General features: G+C 36.9%; 1 protein-coding gene across 4 annotated transcripts in view; it reads right to left on the bottom strand.

Moving 5' to 3' along the window:
• The window catches only part of SEC22A (SEC22 homolog A, vesicle trafficking protein), a 63,795-nt gene that overhangs the window by 10,818 nt on the left and 33,143 nt on the right, over positions 1–19,834 (bottom strand). For all 4 annotated transcript variants that reach the window (XM_024577946.4, XM_045185865.3, XM_045185866.3 and 1 more), the window contains exon 5: positions 9,102–9,217. In XM_024577946.4, the coding sequence (XP_024433714.1) occupies positions 9,102–9,217 (116 nt within the window). The remainder of the gene's footprint in view (positions 1–9,101; positions 9,218–19,834) is intronic.

Below are 19,834 nucleotides of genomic sequence, written 5' to 3'. Positions count from 1 at the left end.
ACGCTTGCTGTGCCGGAAAAACAGCCACCCAGAGGAAAAACAGAGATATCTCAAGCACTGAACATTCCTTCTAAAAGAAAACTAACAGAAACATGTAACAGCACATGCTTTTCTATTCCTTTTTGATTCTTCTTAAATGTCTATAGTTACTACTTCTTTCAATGTTTTCACGAAGTAGAATGCAAGGCCTAGGAAGGAGCATAAATTTGCCCCTTACTGCCGAAAAAATACCTTTAATACAATGAACACTTCCACAAGACATGAGAGCACCCTTCATGACCATGTCTTCACGAAATGATATAAGGAGAAAATTCCTTTTCCGTTTGCTGTTGGGGAACAGAACTGACTGTAACGCAGAGGGAGAGTGGCTTATCCCAGAGAGATGATCTTAAAATAGGAGCCATTAGCCTGTCTGGGATGCTTAGGGACTGTTCAACCCCAGAGTCAGGGAAGACCAACGTGAAACCTCCACTTTAATAATTCTAAGCTTTAAATACAGGGTGGGGCAGAGGTAGGCTTATAGTTGTGAGTACATGAAAGTTCATTCTTGTGTTATTTATTAATTATTGTATTATTTTCCATGTGAGCAACTGTAAACCTACTTTTACCCCACCCTGTAAGTTCTGCTTGATTATTTTTCTTAATCCTTTACTTTTTCAATGATCTTTTATCTGATTATAAAAATTTATCTTCGTTGTAGAGAATTTGGAAAAAAGATTGTTTTTAAGGCCAGCAGAGGCCATCAACTCTTTCTTAAACCCTCCCCCCACAGAGCTGGCAAACTGGTGCCATATCTGAGACTCCATCAATCTGGCTAACACTATTAAGCCCACTTGGGAGATCCCTAGAGACTCTGCCCCACCCAATTTACAGGCCCACCCAACCTGCTTTTCCAAATGAATGACTGGTCTCGGCTCAGGCTCCCACCTCCCAAATTCCCAAATTCTATCAAACAAGGAACACTTGGCCCCAGTGAGCCCCAGGCACAGCACTAGCAGCAGCCAGCTGAGACACACTGCTTGGCCTCACTTGGGAATCTCCAAGCCCAGCACAAGTAGCAGCCTTCTCAGATTGCTTTGTAGCTCAGGCAGGGTGGCCCTGGGCAGAGCACACTATGGGGCTGACCTTGGCCTACACCACCCAGGAAACCCCAGAGTCTGTGCATCCACTGGACAGCTACAGATCACGTCGGAGCACCACCACCTACCCTGCCCCCGCACAGCTGCTCCTCCACAGAGGGCAGAGGTTGGTGGCAAGTGGTCACAGCCAATCCTTGCAGCTGACTGGCCTGGGAAAATCCCTCCCATTGACCTGCCAACAGCAACCAAGGCTCAACTACAAGAGGAGGGTGTACTGAGCCCACAGGAAAGGCACACCTCAAGTACCCAGCTTGGATGATAGGAGAGGCTGTGTGACTGGACCCTACAGGGCACCTACTACATTGGGCCACAGCAGCAAGACATGCACTCGAAGCAGCTCTACCTAATGCATAGAAACAAACACAGGGAGCCTGCCTAAAGAAGCAGACAAAGAAATATGGCCCAAATGAAAGAACAGCTCAGAACTCCAGAAAAAGAGCTAAACAATAGGGAGATAAGCAATCTCTCAGATGCAGAGTTCAAAACATTGGTTATAAGGATGCTCAAGGAACTTAGTGAGGACCTCAAAGGCATAAAAAAGATCCGGTTAGAAACAAAGGATACACTAATTGAAATAAATGACAATTTACAGGGAAACAACAGTAGAGTGGATGAAGCCAAGAATCAAATCAATGATTTTGAACATAAGGAAGCAAAAACACCCAGTCAGAACAATGAGAAGAAGAAAGAATCCAAAAAATGAGGACAGTGTAAGCAGCCTCTGGGACAACTTCAAGAGTTCCAACATTCGCATCATAGAGGTACCAGAAGGAGGAGAGAAAGAGCAATAAATTGGAAATCTATTTGAAAAAATAATGAAAGAATACTTCCCTAATTTGGTGAAGGAAATAGACATGCAAGTCCAGGAAGCAGAGAGAGTCCCAAACAAGATGGATGCAAAGAGGCCCACTCCAAGACACATCATTAAAAAAATGCCAAAGGTTAAAGATAAAGAGAGAATCTTAAAAGCAGCAAGAGAAAAGCAGTTAGATACCTACAAAGGAGTTCCCATAAGACCATCAGCTGATTTCTCAAAAGAAACTGTGCAGGCTAGAAGGGATTGGCAAGAAATATTCAAAGTCATGAAAAGCAGGGAAGGTTGCTCTACTCAGCAAAGCTGTCATTTAGAATCGAGGGCAGATAAAGAGCTTCCCAGACAAGAAAAAACTAAAGGAGTCCATCATCACCAAACCTTTCTTATAAGAAATGTTAAAGGGACTTATTCAAGAAAAAGACAATTGACCCTGGCCTGTGTGGCTCAGTGGATTGAGCGCTGGCCTGTGAACCAAAAGGTCACTGGTTTGATTCCCAGTCAGGGCACATGCCTGGGCTGCAGGCCAGGTTTCCCAGTTGGGACAGGTGAGAGGTAACTGATCAACGTTATCTCCCTCTCTCACACATTGATGTTTCTTTTCATCCCTTCCATTTTCTCTAAAAAATAAATAAAATGTTTTGAAATAAAAAGATCAAAACTACGAACATTGAAATGGCAATAAATACCTATTTATCTACAATTAAATCTAAAAAACAAATTAAGCAAACAAGAACAGAGATAGAATCATGGATACGGGGAGGGTTTTGATGTTTGCCAGATGGAAGGAGAGTGGGGGAGTATGGATGAACAGGCAAGAGGATTAAGAAGTACAAATAGGTAGTTCCAGAATAGCCATGGGATGTAAAGTACAGTACAGGAAATAGAGTAGTCAAAGAACTTACAGGCATGACGGGTAGACATGAACAATGGTGTGGGGATTGCCTGAGGGAGTGGGGGGTGTTGGGTGGGTGAGGGCAAAGGGGGAAAAATGGAAACAACTGTAATAGCATAATCAGTAACATATAATTAAAAGAAAACAATTCTAAGGGAACAACACAACCAGGTGTCCCTAGTTTCCAGATAGCTAAACATTCCATATGGACCAATTTACAGTTTCTTGGCTCAAGAGAAAGAAGCACTACTAGAGTAAATTTACTGTAGGACAACAGTGAAAAAGAAAGAATTCTATATCAAATATCAAAAAGACACATCTTCAAAGATATAAGCATCCAGACTGTCCCAAAATTATAAATGATCTACTAATAAGACCACTCCCCTGTCCATAATTTATCCCATGCTCCTTTCACACCCCACCACCACAATTTTAACACAAAAAACCTTGAAGCTTCTAGGAAACTGTGGATTTTAAGATAGAGTCAGGAAGAAACTACAAAAATAGAAAAAAATAGAAAAAATAGAAAAAATACTCAGGATCTCCTTACCCCTCACAAAAATATTTACCTTTACTCTGCCTGAAATTTTCATTACTTGAAAATCTATTAAGTTGGTTTGACAAAAGTTGTCTTATTCCTGCTTACACAACAGGTGCTAATAAATATTTATTTTCATTATTTAAAATCTGAATAATATATTCATATGGTTCAAAAATAAAAATAACATATAAGTTATATCATGAAGATTCTCATTTCCATTCTGCTTACCATCTGTACAGTTCCCATCACATTTATTAGTTTCTTATCTTTCCAGAGATTATTTATGCAAATTAATGTAAATTAAAATAAGCTGTTATTTTTCCAGTCCATCTTTGGTGGGCGTAGTTGGGAACTGGTAGGTGCAGGGTCGGAGGACCTGGTCCCTCTTCTGTCACTGGCTTTCTCAGTGTGGCTACCGTATGATTACACATCTGACCCTGAAACATGAATCAGATTCTTGAACCTACGTTCCCTTCTGACTGGGGCTCTGAGTCCCCTACCTGAGTCCCTTACCTGGAGGCTCAGCACCTCCATGAGAAGAGAAAGCCTGATCCACTGTTTCATAGGAGCTGGCTGGATTCAACAAGCTACATGTACTTCACCTGCTAAAAGCAAAGGCACGCCTGAGGAAAAATCAAATCCTGGAGAATGCTTCCCTTTTGTGGTCTTTGTTTCGATGCCGGTATGTGCTCTGTGAGTGTGTATTTAATTAATACATTTTTATCTTTGGTGCAGTTTTAGGTTTACAGAAACTTAAGCAGTAGAGTCTTACATACTTGCTTTTTCCCCTGCTCAGGTTCCTGTTATTAACATCTTGCACTAATATGGTGTTTGCTCTGTGTTGTACATTCTTAGGTTTTGAGAAATGTGTAACGACACCACTACATAACGTACAGAATAGTTTCACTGCCCTAAAAGTCCCATGTTCCCACTAGTCATCCTTCCTCCCTCCTTCCCAAGCCCTGGCAACCAGTCATCTTTTTACTCACTGTCCCTATAGTTTTATGTTTTCCGGAATGTCATATAGTTGGAATGTATAGCATGTAGTTTCAAGACTGGCTTTTTTCATTAAGCAATATAAATTCAAGGTTTAGCCACGTCTTTTTTATGGCTTGATTGCTCATTTGTTTTCATTACTGAATAATATTCCATTGTACAGATTGGCACAGTTTGTTTATCCATTCACCTTGAGATTTCATAGATGCTTCCAGTTTTTTGAAATTATGAATAAAGCTGATATACACATTCATGTGCAGGTTTTTGTGTAGATACAAGTTTTCCACTCATTTGGGTAAATATACTGAGGAGCATGATTTCTGGATCGCATGGTAAGGCTGTGTTTAGCTTTGTGAGAAACAGCCCAACTGTCTCCTGAAGTGACTACCATTTTGCATTCCCATCAGCAATGGATGAAGAGGTCCTACTGTTCTATATGCTCATCAGCACTTGGTGTTGTCAAGTTGTGGGTTTTTTTTTTTTTGACCATTCTAATAGATGTTTAGTGATATCTTAATATTTTTAAAATTTATTTATTTATTTTTATTCAGTTACAATTGTCTGCATTTTCTCCCCATCCCTCCACCCCACCCCAGCCAGTCCCACCTCCCTCCCCCACCTCTACTCTCCCCCTTGATTTTGTCCTTGTGTCCTTTATAGTGATATCTTAATATTTTAATTTGTAATTCCTTAATGACCTATGATGTGACCATCTTTTCCTATCGTTTCGTAAGGTGCCTGTTTAGTTCTTTTGCCAAGTTCTTTTTTAATTGGGTTGTTTGTTTTCTTGAGTTTTAAGAGCTCTTTGTATGTTTTGAATATAAGACCTTTGTCAGATGTATTCTCCAAATATTTTCTTCTAGTCTATGGCTTATCTTTTCAGTTTCTAAATGTCCTTCATACAGCAGAAGTTTTTCAATTAAGCCTAATTCACCAGTTTTTCTTTCATAAATCATGCTTTTGGTGTTGTATCTAAAAATTCATCACCAAACTGAAGGTTGCACAGGTTTTTTCTATTATCTTTTATAATTTTTATAGTTTCATGTTTTACATTTAGGTCTGTGATCCATTTTGAGTTAAACATTTTTTGTGGAAGTTGTAAGATCTGTGATTAGATTCATGTTTTTGCATGTGGATGCTCAGCTGTTCCAGCACCATCTGTTGAAAAGAACATCCTTTCTCCATTGAATTGCTTTGCTTCTTTGTCAAGCACAGTCGACCATATTTGTGAGGGTATATTTCTGGGCTCTGTACTGTATTCCACTGATCTATCTGTCTATTGTTTTTCCAATACCACACATCTTAATTATTATACCTTAACAGTTAAGTCTTTAAGTTGGGTAGTATGTCTTCTTTCTTTTTCTTCAGTATTGCATTGGCTATCCTGGGTCTTCTGCCTCTCCAATAAACTCTGGAATCACTTTGTCAATATCCACAAAATAACTGCTGGGATTTTGATTAGAATTGTGTTGAATCTATAGATCAACTTGGGAAGAACTAACATCTTGACAATATTGAATCTTCCTATCCATGAACATAGAATATCTCTCCATTTATTTAGAGCTTCCTTGATTTCTTTTATTAGAGTTTTATAGTTTTCCTCATATAGATCTTGAATATATTTTGTTAGGTTTATTCTTAAGTGCCTGAATTTTGGGAGTGCCAGGATAAATGATATTATTTGAATATCAAATTTCAATCATTCCTTGCTGAAATATAGGAAAGCAATTGACTTTTGTACATTAACTTTGGATCCTGTGACCTTACTAATCACTTATGAATTCCAGGAATTGATCCTTTGGGATTTTCTGTGTAGACAATCATACCATCTGTGAATAAAGACAGTTGGTATTTCTTTCTTCCCAATATTTATATCTTTTGCTCTCTTGACTAATTGCACTAACTAGGTCGTCCAGTACAATGTTGAATAGGAATGGTGACAGGTGACATCCTTGTGCCCAATCTTAGGGAGAAAGCATCTAGCTTCTCATCAAATATGATGTTAGTTCAGGATTTCTGAGATTTTTTTTATCAAGTAGAGGAGAAGTTCCCCTTTATTCCTAGTTTCCTGTGAGTTCATGCGGGTGTTTGATTTTGTCAAATGCTTTTTCTGCATCTACTGATGTGATCATATGATTTTTCTTTAGCCTACTGATGCGATGGATTACATTAACTAACTTTCAAGTGTTGAAGCAGCCTTGCATACGAGAATAAATCCCACTTGGTTATGGAGTATAATTCTTTTTATACACCACTGGATTTAATTTGCTGATATTTTGTTGGGGATTTTTGCATTAATGTTCATAAGATATTGGTCTGTGATGTCTTTTTAAAATGTAAATAGTCTAAGAAATTTCAGAGCTACTAGTCAGCTACAGGTGGTGGTTAGTTTAATCGGATTACAGGCATACCTTGGAGATATTTATTGTGGGTTCTGTTCCAGAACACTGCAACAAAGTTCACAATACAACCATTTGTAATTTTTTTGCTGACAGAGGGTCTTGCCTTCAGTTTGTAAATAAATCTGTGAAGTGCAATAAAATAAGGTATGCCTGTATTGTTCTTCTGAAACCTAAAAACCAGCTGTAATGAGTCAAAGACATCACTGTTCAGAGGGAGAACATGAAACTCTTAAGAATCGAGGCATGCATTAGTCAGGTGTAGCAGCTCAAAAGCATGAAAAGCTGCAGTTTATACCACTTCCCTTAGTCTTAAAGTTGTAAATCAGAAGAAGAAGAAAAGCAGCAGCCCAGGAAGAAGAGAAATAAGATATCTGAGTGCCTAAAAGAAATGATCTTCTTTAACATGTTTTGTGATATATGATAGCACTGTCTGGTTTTTAACTTAAAAGTAATGCGGTCTAAGCCTCAGGTTTCACAACTTACACACCCTCTTCTGAGTCAGGAAAGGTAAGGGTCTGTGGCTTTTCTGAAAGCTTTTTTCAACCCAGAGCTTTTCCCAATTCTTATGTATTAATTTGCTAATTTCAAACAACCAATTTTTTTAACCAGAACATTTTAACCTTAAAGTACCACCTTCACACCTTTTACCAACTCTAAATACTAATTACACCATTATTTATTTAATACATTTCATAAATTTGACTTTTTATTAAAATTATCTTGAAAGGAAGGTTTTACGTCTCTATCATTAATAGAAACTAGTATCCCTTACCAAACAGGTACTACATATTAATATACATTAAATACATTAATTCTTAAAATTAAAAATGTTCACCCCTCTATCATCTACAGCAGCAATTTTCAACTGGTGTGCTACAAGAATTTTTAAAACATGCAGTACCTATTAATGGGGCACTGACCTCTTTTCCCTTAATTATCAAATTTAAAAATAACAAGAGCCAACATAAGGATAGCCATACATTATGAATGAATCAAAATTATATGTATGTTTTTCTCAGATCAGCAAAACATATTTTTTGGGTGTGCTGCAGAATTTTAGTAACTAGTTTATGTGTGCCATGAAATGAAAAAGGTTGAAAATCACTGATCTACAGTCACCTATCATATAACTAGTGGTAAATGTGTCCCATGTTTCAAGAAATACTCATCAAATCCACCCCTTCTCCTTTAGTTGATGAACAATGAAACTGAGGACCAGAAAGCAAGGTGAGCCATTCAAAGTCACAGAGTTAATCAGTAGCTGAGCTGGAAGCCAATGCTCTCTTTCTCTTCCACAAACACTACTGTTCTTTCCACCACATAAAGTTTGCTTTTTAAGCAAAAGAGTTGTCTTATTTATTAGTTTTTTCAGTCTGCAGTCTCCAAATTGCCTTTGTTTCTTTTTTGGCAGGTTGACTAACTGGCTCCAAATTGAACTCCTACTGGAGTACAGCTGATCTGGCTACAGAATGAGGGCAAGAATACCAAGAAACAGGGGAAAAAAGGCATACAATTGTAATTGAATAACAATTAAAAAAAAAAAAAAGGAATACCAAGAAACAATATCCAGCAGTCCTGTGCCTAAAATGAAAAAGGAGCTTTACGTGAAGGTCCAGGACGGTTGGAAGAGGAATTGGGAAATAATGAGATGCTCCCCTCCTTCCCCCACTCAAGGGACAGCACAGCTTCCTGGAACCTGTGATGTCCTCTGCAATGGGCTTCACAGAGCTGAGAACATTCAGAGGGTACTCAGAATGGTACTCTCTGAGTGTTTCCCAAGCGAACAGCAATTTAAAACAGAATATAAAGCGTGCGGAGTGGGTTTTTAGAATTTAATGCTGACTCCCCCAAAGAGAGATCTAATTTACAATGTGGAAGTATCAGAAAGTCTTCAGAGAAAGTGAGTATTAACAAAGGAAAGGAAGGCTGTACACTCTGAAATGTGCTAAACTTCTGCACTCTGTATATGTGGCACTTGGCTTTATTCGTGGGCTTCTTTGCCTCCCAAATTCAACTCTAAGCTCTGAGACTGCAGGGCCTATGTCAGACATTATCTTAATGTCCCCAGGGTACCCATAAACAGTGCCTCTTGTGGGATAGATAGTAAATATGTGTTAATTGAGGCGGTCAACTAGAAATCAGTGGGATTTTTTTTTTTGAAGTGTTTTTACAGGAAGGGGAGACTAAGGCATATATAAAGAATGCCAAATCTGGGCACACACTGTAGGTTGAACTAATAATCAAACCAAATCAATTCTGTGTAACAAGCAGATTCAACAGACACTAGTCACCTGAAATTGCAAAAATAGTACGGTACCTGCAGGAGACTTTCTATGGCATGAAATCCTCGAATTAAATTCAGAGCTCCACATAAAAGACTAAGGATAAATGCCACAATCCCTGAGAGGGTTGCTGGTTCCAGTCGCTGGTGAGCTGGAAAATAAAAGAAATGGTTAGAAATGATCGTCATCATCTGATGTCAATACCTAAACTTAGGTAAAATGAAATTCATTGCTCACTTTAAATAGTCAAATATAGGTAATCTTCATAAAATTATCTAATGATATATCTTAGTAATTAACTATTTTTTAAAATGCAAAATGTCTAACAACATGCCAGCTTCATTCCCAAACTCAGGTTATATTAACTAATTTTTCTCTACATTTTTAATGAAGACATCAAACTTGCATTTGGGATACATACTGCTAAGGAGTGCTCACATCAGGCAGTAAATCAGGTAGAAAAAGCCTTACTGCCTAAATATGTCAACCATTTGCAAGTAGTTGCAAAGATTTGCAAAGGTGACTTTGATTGCAAATTCATTGCATAATTTCTACTTTTCCTGAAAATGCTTAAGAAACATTTTAAAGGACAAACATAGGTTGCTCTTAAGCAAAGCTCTCCCTTTTTTGGGTTCCAGGACTATACCAGAAGATATATATGAAAGCTCATATATACAGTTGATTCTTGAACAACACAGATTTAAACTGTGTGGGTCCACTTACACGTGGATTTTTTTTCAATAAATACATACAGTACTTCAACTATATTTTCTCTTCCTTATGATTTTCTCAATAACATCTTTCTCTAGCTTAATGTAAGAATACATAATACATGTAACATAAAAAATCAACTGTTTATTATTCAACTGTTTATGTTATCAGTAAGGTTTCCAGTCAATGGTGGTCTATTAGTAGTTAAGTTTTGGGGGAGTTAAAACTTTACACGGATTTCTGACTGCACAGGGGTCGGCAGCCTGTGCTGTCCAAGGGTCAGCTGCAATCACCAATCTGAATTCCACAATAAAATGCAGTCTTACAGCTGTGAAGCACCTGGTCTCCGAAGACCATTTGAAGATACAAATGATACAACACTGGTTGAAGAAGCGGCCAGTTTATCCGTATAAACACATTTCCATATCGCTCAGGGCTTCAATACTGTGAAGCATTTAGTTATACAATAGCTTCCCTTCATCATCATCTTGCACTTAACACAATTAACAATACAGTCTAAATGAAAACCCAAAACTAAATATATAATCATATAGATCTCAAAAAAGAGACAGATGGAAAGAGAAGACAACAGAACTACATTTTGACCATTTTGTTTAAATCACTGAAGTGTAAAAGCTCTAACAATGAAGTTAATGAGGTGGAACACTGATATAAGGAAGGGCTTAAATCTTTGCAACTTACATTCAGCCATTTCAGCAGAAAAGCTTCCCTAAATAGTTCATAAAAACACAAAACCCACACATCACAAAAAAGTATTTATTCCTCAAGTTCAGCAGAGAACGCTAATATGGGGTAACATTTTTTAAAATTTCTTCCATACCCACGCTAACTGCGTGGTCTCCCAATCAATGTTCTTGAGATTCTAATATGGAAACAAAAAATTAAATGCCTTCATAAAGTGCTGATAATCAAATTTTGTATCAGTAAAGAAAAATATCTCACAATTTAAAAATCTATCCAACTAGTCTACTAATTACTCATGTTACTCATGTTTTGCATCCCTCTTCCATCCCTCCCCACAGTCCCCTCAGTAATAAGGAAGAAGTGGCCTTTAATAAAAAAAGAAATCCTCAATATGGGCCTCAAGCATAAAACCACCTGACAGCTGAATAGATTACATAATCACACTTCTGCGGTATACAAAACAAGTTTACCTTGCAAAAATGCCCAAGTAATATTCAGCATTATAACTTAAAAAAACGTTAGCATTTTATGGTCATTTTTCTTGAATGGAAAAATATTACCATTTTAATGTGTTGATCAATATCTATTTAAGAAATAAATAATATGTGTATATAAGTTAAATATTTATTGTTTCTAACACTTGCCCCTTGGCTTTGGAGCACTCTCTATATAATGATAGTATACCATTTATGAATCAATTATTTCAAAATGACCAAAAATATTTTCAAAGGCATGAAGGAAAGTGGCAAACCTCCTTTAACAAGGTCAAGGTATGCATTATGCTGAAGGACAGGCTGGAGCTGTGCCAAATTCTCAAGTGGAGATTCCCTCTCAGCCTACCCCCTTCCCAACTTGTGGGAATGATCACCAGAGAACACCTATCTGCCTACAAAATGAAGGTGACACTCCTTAAGACAATTTCTCAGTTATAACAAACTGAATGAGAAATTTAATCACATTTTTAATGTATTATATTTTATGTGCTATCTTTTCCCAGTAAAATGGATATTAGATCCATTGTTATTCACAAATGCTTACTTCACAGTTCAATTTGGTACCATGATAGTCACCATTAGGAACAGAGTGGCTTTGGAGCAATAACAAATGAGAGACAACGTAGAAAAAGTATCTGCTGACTCCAAAGCATTGTCACTTGGTCAGTTTTTGCTAACACTGTGTTCTGCTATAGGGCCTTTATTTAATTAGTCTCTTTGGGCCCAACAGTCATTTTAATTTTGTCACAAAACAATTTTGTGACAAAATTATTTTTTTTCTCAGAATATACCAATGACTAATGAAGATTTACAGAAGTTCCTAAAGAAGTAAGAGTAAGCCCCTTGGAACCAAAGGACTATTGGTTATAGTGAATTAATATACAGGGCCCAGCAAAAAAAAAATACCCCTTTTTTATTACAAAATCTTTTATTATAAAATCATAAGCAAGTAATTCTGTAACATAACAATATCACATTCAAACATACCATATTACATTTTAGGTGACATGTTCAAATTAAAACTATAAATTATTACACCCATATTATTACCCTATCAACCACACTCAAGCAGGTGTTACTTCTGCCGACACTGTATTTATTCAACAAATACTTTTTGGCATAATTCTATGTAAGATGCTGTGCTTTAGAACATATGAAAAATTAATTACACAATCTGTCCCCAAGGCACTTCTCATCTTTTAAGGGGAAGTGGACAGACAGATAAGCATATGAAAGTAATAAGTATTCTAAACAAAAAGAGTTAAGGAATTCTGAACAGGAAAGATAACTAGGGAGAAAGCAGTGACACTGTGGTAGAGAACTAGTGAAGAACTTTGAAGACGAATAAAATTTAGACAAGTACAAACGAGAAAAACTGCATTCCATGCAGAGAAAAAGAACACAAACATGGAGATGGAGATGAGAGAAGCAAATATTAACAGCATCTACTACTACTATTACTGCCTCTACTGCTCCTGCTAACAGTGGCTCTTCTCAGTATGCCAGGCACTGTCAGGCACCAAGTGCTTTCTATATACAATCTCATTTCATCCTTCCAAAAACCCAATGAAGACTTCCAGCCAAGATGGAGGTGTAAGTAGATACACTTTGCCTCCTCGCACAACCAAAAGAAGGTCAACAACAAATTTAAAAACAAAAAATAACCAGAACCGCCAAAAAATTGAACTGTATGGAAATTCAACAACTAAGGAGTTAAAGAAGAAATACTCATCCAGACCAGTAAAGGAGCAGAGAGGGGCAGCTGGGGTGGAGAGGATGTGCGGCAAGGATGGAGGACCAGGTGGGCGAGGTGACCCCTGGCAGTCCCACATTTCTGCGAGGATAAACTGGGAGGAACAACTGGGGAGCTAGACAGACCACAAAACCCAGGGTTCCAGCATGGGGGAAATGAAGCAACAAAACCTCTGACTGAAAACCCTGTGGGGGTTTCAGTGGTGGAAGAAACTCCCAGCCTCACAGGAGAGTTGGTTGGAGAGACCCACAGGGTCCTAGAATGTACACAAATCCCCACACACCCAGGAATCAGCACCAGAAGGGCCCAATTTGCTTGAGTAGTGAGGGAAATGACTTCAAGCAGGGCAAGAGCCAAGCAAGAAGCATTGTCCCCTCTCAAACCCCTCCCCCGCAGACAGTGCCACAACGCAGCAAGGAGGGTTGCCCCCACCCCCAGTGTATACCTAAGGCTCCACCCTTTACTACATAACAGGTGCACCGAGACAAAGAAATATGGCCCAAATGAAAGAATAGCTCAAAACTCCAGAAAAAGAACGAAGCGACAAGGAGATAGACAACCTGTCAGATGTAGAGTTCAAAACACTAGTAATCAGGATGCTCAAAGAAGTGGTTGAATTTGGCTGCAAAATAAAGGATGAAATGAAGGATACACAAAGTGAAATAAAGGAAAATATACAGGGAACCAACAGTGAAGGGAAGCAAACCGGGACTCAAATCAACGATTTGGAACAAAACGAAGAAATAAATACCCAACCAGAACAAAATGAAGAAACGAGAATTTAAAAAAGTTAGGAGGCTTAGGAACCTCTGGGACAATTTAAGCGCTCCAACATCCGAATCATAGGGGTGCCCGAAGGAGAAGAGGAAGAGCAAGAAATTGGAAACTTACTTGAGCAAATAATGAAGAAAAACTTCCCTAACTTGGCGAAGGAAATAGACTTCCAGGAAGTCCAGGAAGCCCAGAGAGTCCCAAAGAAGTTGGACTCAAGGAGGAACACACCAAGGCACATCTTAATTAAGTTACCCACAATTAAAGATAAGGAGAGAATCTTAAAAGCAGCAAGAGGAAAGGAGAGAGTTACCTACAAAAGAGTTCCCATAAGACTATGAGCTGATTTCTCAAAAGAAACTTTACAGGCAAGAAGGGGCTGGAAAGAAGTATTCCAAGTCATGAAAGCCAAGGACCTACATCCAAGATTACTGTATCCAGCAAAGCTATCATTTAGAATGGAAGGGCAAATAAAGTGCTTCCCAGATAAGGTCAAGTTAAAGGAGTTCATCATCACCAAGCCCATATTACATGAAATGTTAAAGAGACGTATCTTAGAAAAAGAAGAAGATCAAAAACTATGAACAGTAAAAGGACAACAAACTCACAACTCTCAACAATTGAACCTAAAAAACAAAAACAAAAACTAAGCAAACAACTAGAACAGGAATAGAATCAAAGAAATGGAGATCACATGGAGGGGTATAAGTGGGGAGATGGAGGGGGAGAATGGTGTGGGGGAAGGTAGAGGGAATAAGAATCATAATTGGTAGGCATAAAATAGACGGGGGGAGGTTAAGAATAGTATAGGAAATAGAGAAGCCAAAGAACTTATATGTACGACCCATGGACATGAACTAAGGGAGAAGAGGGGGAAATGCTGGAGGGTGAGGGTGTTGCAGGGTGGAGGGGCGATAAAGGGGAAAAATAAATGGGGACAATTGTAATAGCATAATCAAAAAAATATACTTAAAAATAAAACATTGAATGAAATAAAAAAGAAGCTTGAAAATACATAAAAATGATAGACCTAATACAAGATATAAATTCATAAATATAGTCAAAGATTTCAATAACCCTATAACAATAATTGGCAGTAGACAAAAAAATCAAAAAGGATATAAAAGGTGACTTGAACCATATCAACCAACTTAATCTAAGTGACAGAATACATATTCTTTTCAAATGAATACAGAAAATGACTAAAGATAGATCATATTCTGGGGAAATAAAACAAATCTCAATAAATGTAAAATAATTAAAATCATATAAAATTTGTTATCTGGCCACAATGGAATTAAATGAGAAATCAATAACAAAAATATTTGGAAAATCTCTAAATATTTAAAAGTATTTAACATATTTGCAAATAATCTAGGGATCACTAAAAGAAATCAAAAGTAAAATTAAAAAGCATTTTGAACAAATGAGAGTAAAAATACAATATGTTAAAATTCTTGAAATGTAGTTAAAGCAGTATTTAAAGGGAGATAATATACTACTAAATGTCTGTATTAGAAAAGGTGTTCTCAAATTCTACCTTAAGAATCTAGAAAAAGAAGAACAAATTAAATCCTATGTAAGCAGACAATAGGAAACAACAAGATCGAAACATAAATCAATGAAATAAAAAATTAAAACAATAAAGTCAATGAAAGGGAAAGCTGGTTTTTTAAGAAAATCAATGAAAATGATAAACTCTAAAAAGACTGATTAGAAGAAAAATGCAAGGGAAAAAAATGAGAATGGTGACATAATGACAATGCTATAAATATTAAAGGAATATGGAAATATTAACTTTATGCCAAAGATTAAGTAACTTAGGTGAAATGAACAAATTCCTTTGATTCCTTAAAAGAAACAAACTGCTACTAAAACTCACTTGAGAATAAACAGGTAACCTGAATAACCCTAAATCCATCAAAGAAATTGATTTGTAGTTAAAAAACTTTCCCACAAAGAAAACTAGAGGCTTGAAAGTCTTCACTGTACTAAATGTTTAGAGAAGAAATGAAAATTTTACAGAAACATTTCCCCAAAATTGAAGAAGTAATACCTCCCAACTTATTCTATGATGCCAGCTTTATTCTGAGAGCAAAACTAGTCAAAAACATTACAAAAAACAGGAAAACTACAAATTAATTCCCTCATAAACACAGATGCAAAATATCTTAACAAAACTTTAGTAAATTGGATCTGACAATATATAAAAAGGATAATACATCATGATCAAGTGGGGTTTATTACAGAAGTGCAAGATTAGTTAAATGTTTGAAAAGCAATCAAAGTAATTTACCCTATAAAGCTTTCAAAAGGAAAAATGATACAATCATATCAATAAATGCAGACAAAACATTTGACAGAATACGACTTACATTCTTGATAAAAATTGCTCATCAATCTGGGAATATAAGGGCATTTCCTCTAATTGATTAAAAAAAAAAGCACCTACATAAACCCTAAGTTAACATCATATTTAACTGTGAAAGACTGAACGCTTTCTCTGCTAAGATCAGAATCAGGAACAATGGGAGGAGGATATCTACTTTTGCCACTTCACTCTTTCAAGATATTTTTGTTAAGCACAGAATTCTACATTTGCAGTTATTTTCTTTTTTTCCTTTAGAGGATATCATCGAGTTGTCCTCTGGCTTCCATGGTTTTAATGAGAGGGAGGGGAAAGGAGAGGAGGGGAGAGGGGAGGAGGGCAGGGGAGAAAGAGAGGGAGGAGAGGGAGGGGCAGGAGGGGAGAGAAGAGGTAGGGTGGGAAGAGATTGATTCTAGTACATTGTTGGTGAGGCAGACTGGTGAGGCCACTGTGGAAAACAGTATGGAATTTCCTCAGAAAACTAAAAGTGGAACTGCCCTTTGACCCAGCAATTCCGCTGCTGGGATTATACCCTAAGAACCCTGAAACACCAATCCAAAAGAACCTGTGCACCCCAATGTTCATAGCAGCACAATTTACAGTAGCCAAGTACTGGAAGCAACCTAAGTGCCCATCAGCAAATGAATGGATCCAAAAACTATGGTACATTTACACAATGGAATTCTACGCAGCAGAGAGAAAGAAGGAGCTTATACCCTTTGCAACAGCATGGATGGAACTGGAGAGCATTATGCTAAGTGAAATAAGCCAGGCGGTGAGGGACAAATACCATATGATCTCACCTTTAACTGGAACATAATCAACAAAAGAAAAAAGCAAACAAAATATAACCAGAGACATTGAAATTAAGAACAATGTAACAATAGCCAGAGGGGAATGGAGAGGGGATAGTGGGGAGAGGGGTTTCCAGGAGCTACTATAAAGGACACAAGGACAAAATCAAGGGGGAGGGTATAGGTGGGGGAGGGAGGTGGGACTGGCTGGGGTGGGGTGGAGGGATGGGGAGAAAATGCAGACAGTTGTAAATGAATAACAATAAAAAACAAGAGAGAGAGCGATTGATTCTGATGGTTTGTGTTCATATAGTTTAGTCTCTTCCAGTGCCTGGTTATTTATCATTGTTTGCCAAAGATTCTATTTTCAAAATCTTGTTGTAGACTTAATTTGAAGCTATGAGACTATTTCTTCCAGGAGAGAGATTTGCCTCTTCCAGGATCTTTGGAGCATAACACTGTGGAATCAGCTCAATTCAATTTTAGAGACCGTGATTCAAAACTAAGCTGCACTCCCAATAAAAGTCTGTCTGCTGCATATTCCTGTCTACTCACATTCCTAGAGTACAGACATCCAACATCCTAACCCAAAGCTGGGAGGGAGGGTTTCTCATAAGGTTTGCCACCTTGGAGGGCCCTGCTCTCTAATCCCTGTCTCCCTAGTCTTCCGAAGCTGTCAGCTGGTCGCTCTAGAACTGGTATAAGCCCCAAAGGAAAAAATTGCTCCAAACACTGGGCTCATCCCCCTGGGCCTGCACCTTCCTCTGTATTCCAGTAATATTTTAGTTATCAAAGACTTCAGGAAGGTTACATTTTAGATCAATTTCTACATTATAGAAGTGGGGGGAGGGAGGTGGGACCTATATATATATATATATATATATATATAGGTGATGTCAATATATATCGACCTATATATTCTGTAGAATATCATACATTCCATTCATCTTTTCTACAAGTATTCCGTGGGACTACTGGTCTAAATTAACTACTCCATCACTACTGGAAGTAGTCTTCAAAGTAATTAACGCCCTGTTTACTAGTGATTTTAAAAGCTGGAATATAATCCACATACAATAAATTTCACCTTTTGAAGTACATAATTCAGAAGTTTTTTGTATATTCACAGAGTTTTGAACCATCATAATCATGTAATTCCACATTTTCATTACTCCAAAAAGAAACCTCATAACCAATAGTAGCAGTCACTGCCTCTTTCCTCCACCCCTCCAACTCCTCTTAGCCACTACTCTATTTTTGGTATCTATAGATTTGCCTATTCTGGACACTTTGTAAAAATGCAACTTTAAATATGTGTCCTTTTCTATATGTTTCTCTCACATAGCACAGTTTTTAAGGTTCATACACATTGTACCATGTATCAGTAATTTATTCCTTTTTATTGCTTAATAATATCCACTGCATGGAATACTACATTTTTATTCATTCATCAGCGATGGAACATTTGGGTGTTTTCACTTTTTAGTTGCTATGAATAATGCTATAAACACTCATGTACACATTTTTGTTTAGACATACATTTTTAATTCTCTGGATTATGTACTTAGGAGTAGAATTGCTGGGTCATATGGTAACCCCATGCTTACCTCTTTGAGGAACTTCCATTCTATTTTCCAGAGCAGGTGCATTACTTTACAGACCCATTAGCAACATATGAGAGTTCTAATTTCTCCACATCCTTACTAACACTTGTTATTGCCTGTATTTTTTTTTATCATAGCCATCCTAGTGGGTGTAAAGTAGTATCTTTTTATCATTTTCTTTTGCATTTCACTAATGACTATGAATGTTGACCACATTTTCGTGTGCTAATTAGCCAGTTACACATTTTCTTTGTAGAATCGTCTATTCAAATCCTTTTCCCTTTTTAAAATCGGGTTATTTGCTTATTATTGTTCAGTTTTATATATTCTGGATACAAGTCCCTTAGAAGATACATAATTTGCAAATATTTTCTGTGTCTGTGGATTGTCTTTTCAATTTCTTAATTGTGTCTTTTGAAGAACAAAGACTTTATTGATTGATTTGAGATAGAAAGGAGAGAGAGACACAGAGAGAGAAACATCAGTTTGTTGTTCCACTTTTTTATGTATTCACTGGTTAATTCTTGTATGTGCCCTGACCGAGGATTGAACACACAGCCGTGGCCTATGAGGATGACATTCTAACCAACTGAGCTACCTGGCCAGGGGAGAAGAAAGATTTTTAATTTTGGTGATTTTTTTACCTTATCTATTTTTTATTTTTTCACTGTGCTTTTGGTGTTAAGTTAAAAAAATTGCCTAATACAAAATCACAATGATTTATACCTTTGTTTCCTTCTAAGAGTTTTACAGTTTTAGCTGTTAAATTTAGGTCCTTGATCCATTTTGAGTTAGTTTGTAGATAGTCTGCGAAGTACGAGTCCAACTTCATTCTTTTGTATATGAATATTTATTTGTCTCAGCATCATTTGTTGAAAGACCATTCTTTCACTGTTGTGTCGGTGTCCTTGTTAAAAATATATTGACCGTAATGCAAAGGTTTATTTCTGTATTCTCAATTCTATACTGTTGATCTTACACTATCCTTAAACCAGAACCATATAGTCAAAGAATCAGCTTTTGATTTCATTGATTTTTCTCTAGTGATTTTCTTCTTTATATTTTATTTTCATTTATTTCTGCTCTAATCTTTATTATGTCCCTTCTTCTTTTTGTTTTAGGTTTAATTTGTTTTTCATTCCCTAGTATCTTTAGGTGGAAGGCTATTTATTAGACATTTTTTATTTTTTAATATAGGTATATTATAGCTATAAATTTTCCTCTAAGCACAGCTATTGTACTTAGATGTGTTGCCTCTTTATCTTTGTTCATCTAAAAGTATAAATTCCCCCTTTGATTTCTTCTCTGACCCATTCATTATTTAGAATTGTATTACTTAATTTATACATATTTGTGAGTTTCCCAAATTTTTATTAATTTCTAATTTCATCCCATTGTTGTTACAGAACTTACTTTGGATAATTTCTATCCCATTAAATTTATGAAGTTTTTTTATAGCTCAGCATAAGATTTATTCTGGAGAGTTTTCCATGTACACTGTAGAAGAATGTATTTTCCATTGTTGGATGGAGTGTAATGCTGTTTTGTTAGTTTATGCTGTGGTTCAA

Source organism: Desmodus rotundus, chromosome 2 (assembly GCF_022682495.2).
Source record: "Desmodus rotundus isolate HL8 chromosome 2, HLdesRot8A.1, whole genome shotgun sequence".
Lineage (NCBI taxonomy): Eukaryota > Metazoa > Chordata > Mammalia > Chiroptera > Phyllostomidae > Desmodus > Desmodus rotundus.
This window is presented reverse-complemented; position numbering and strand designations above follow the sequence as displayed.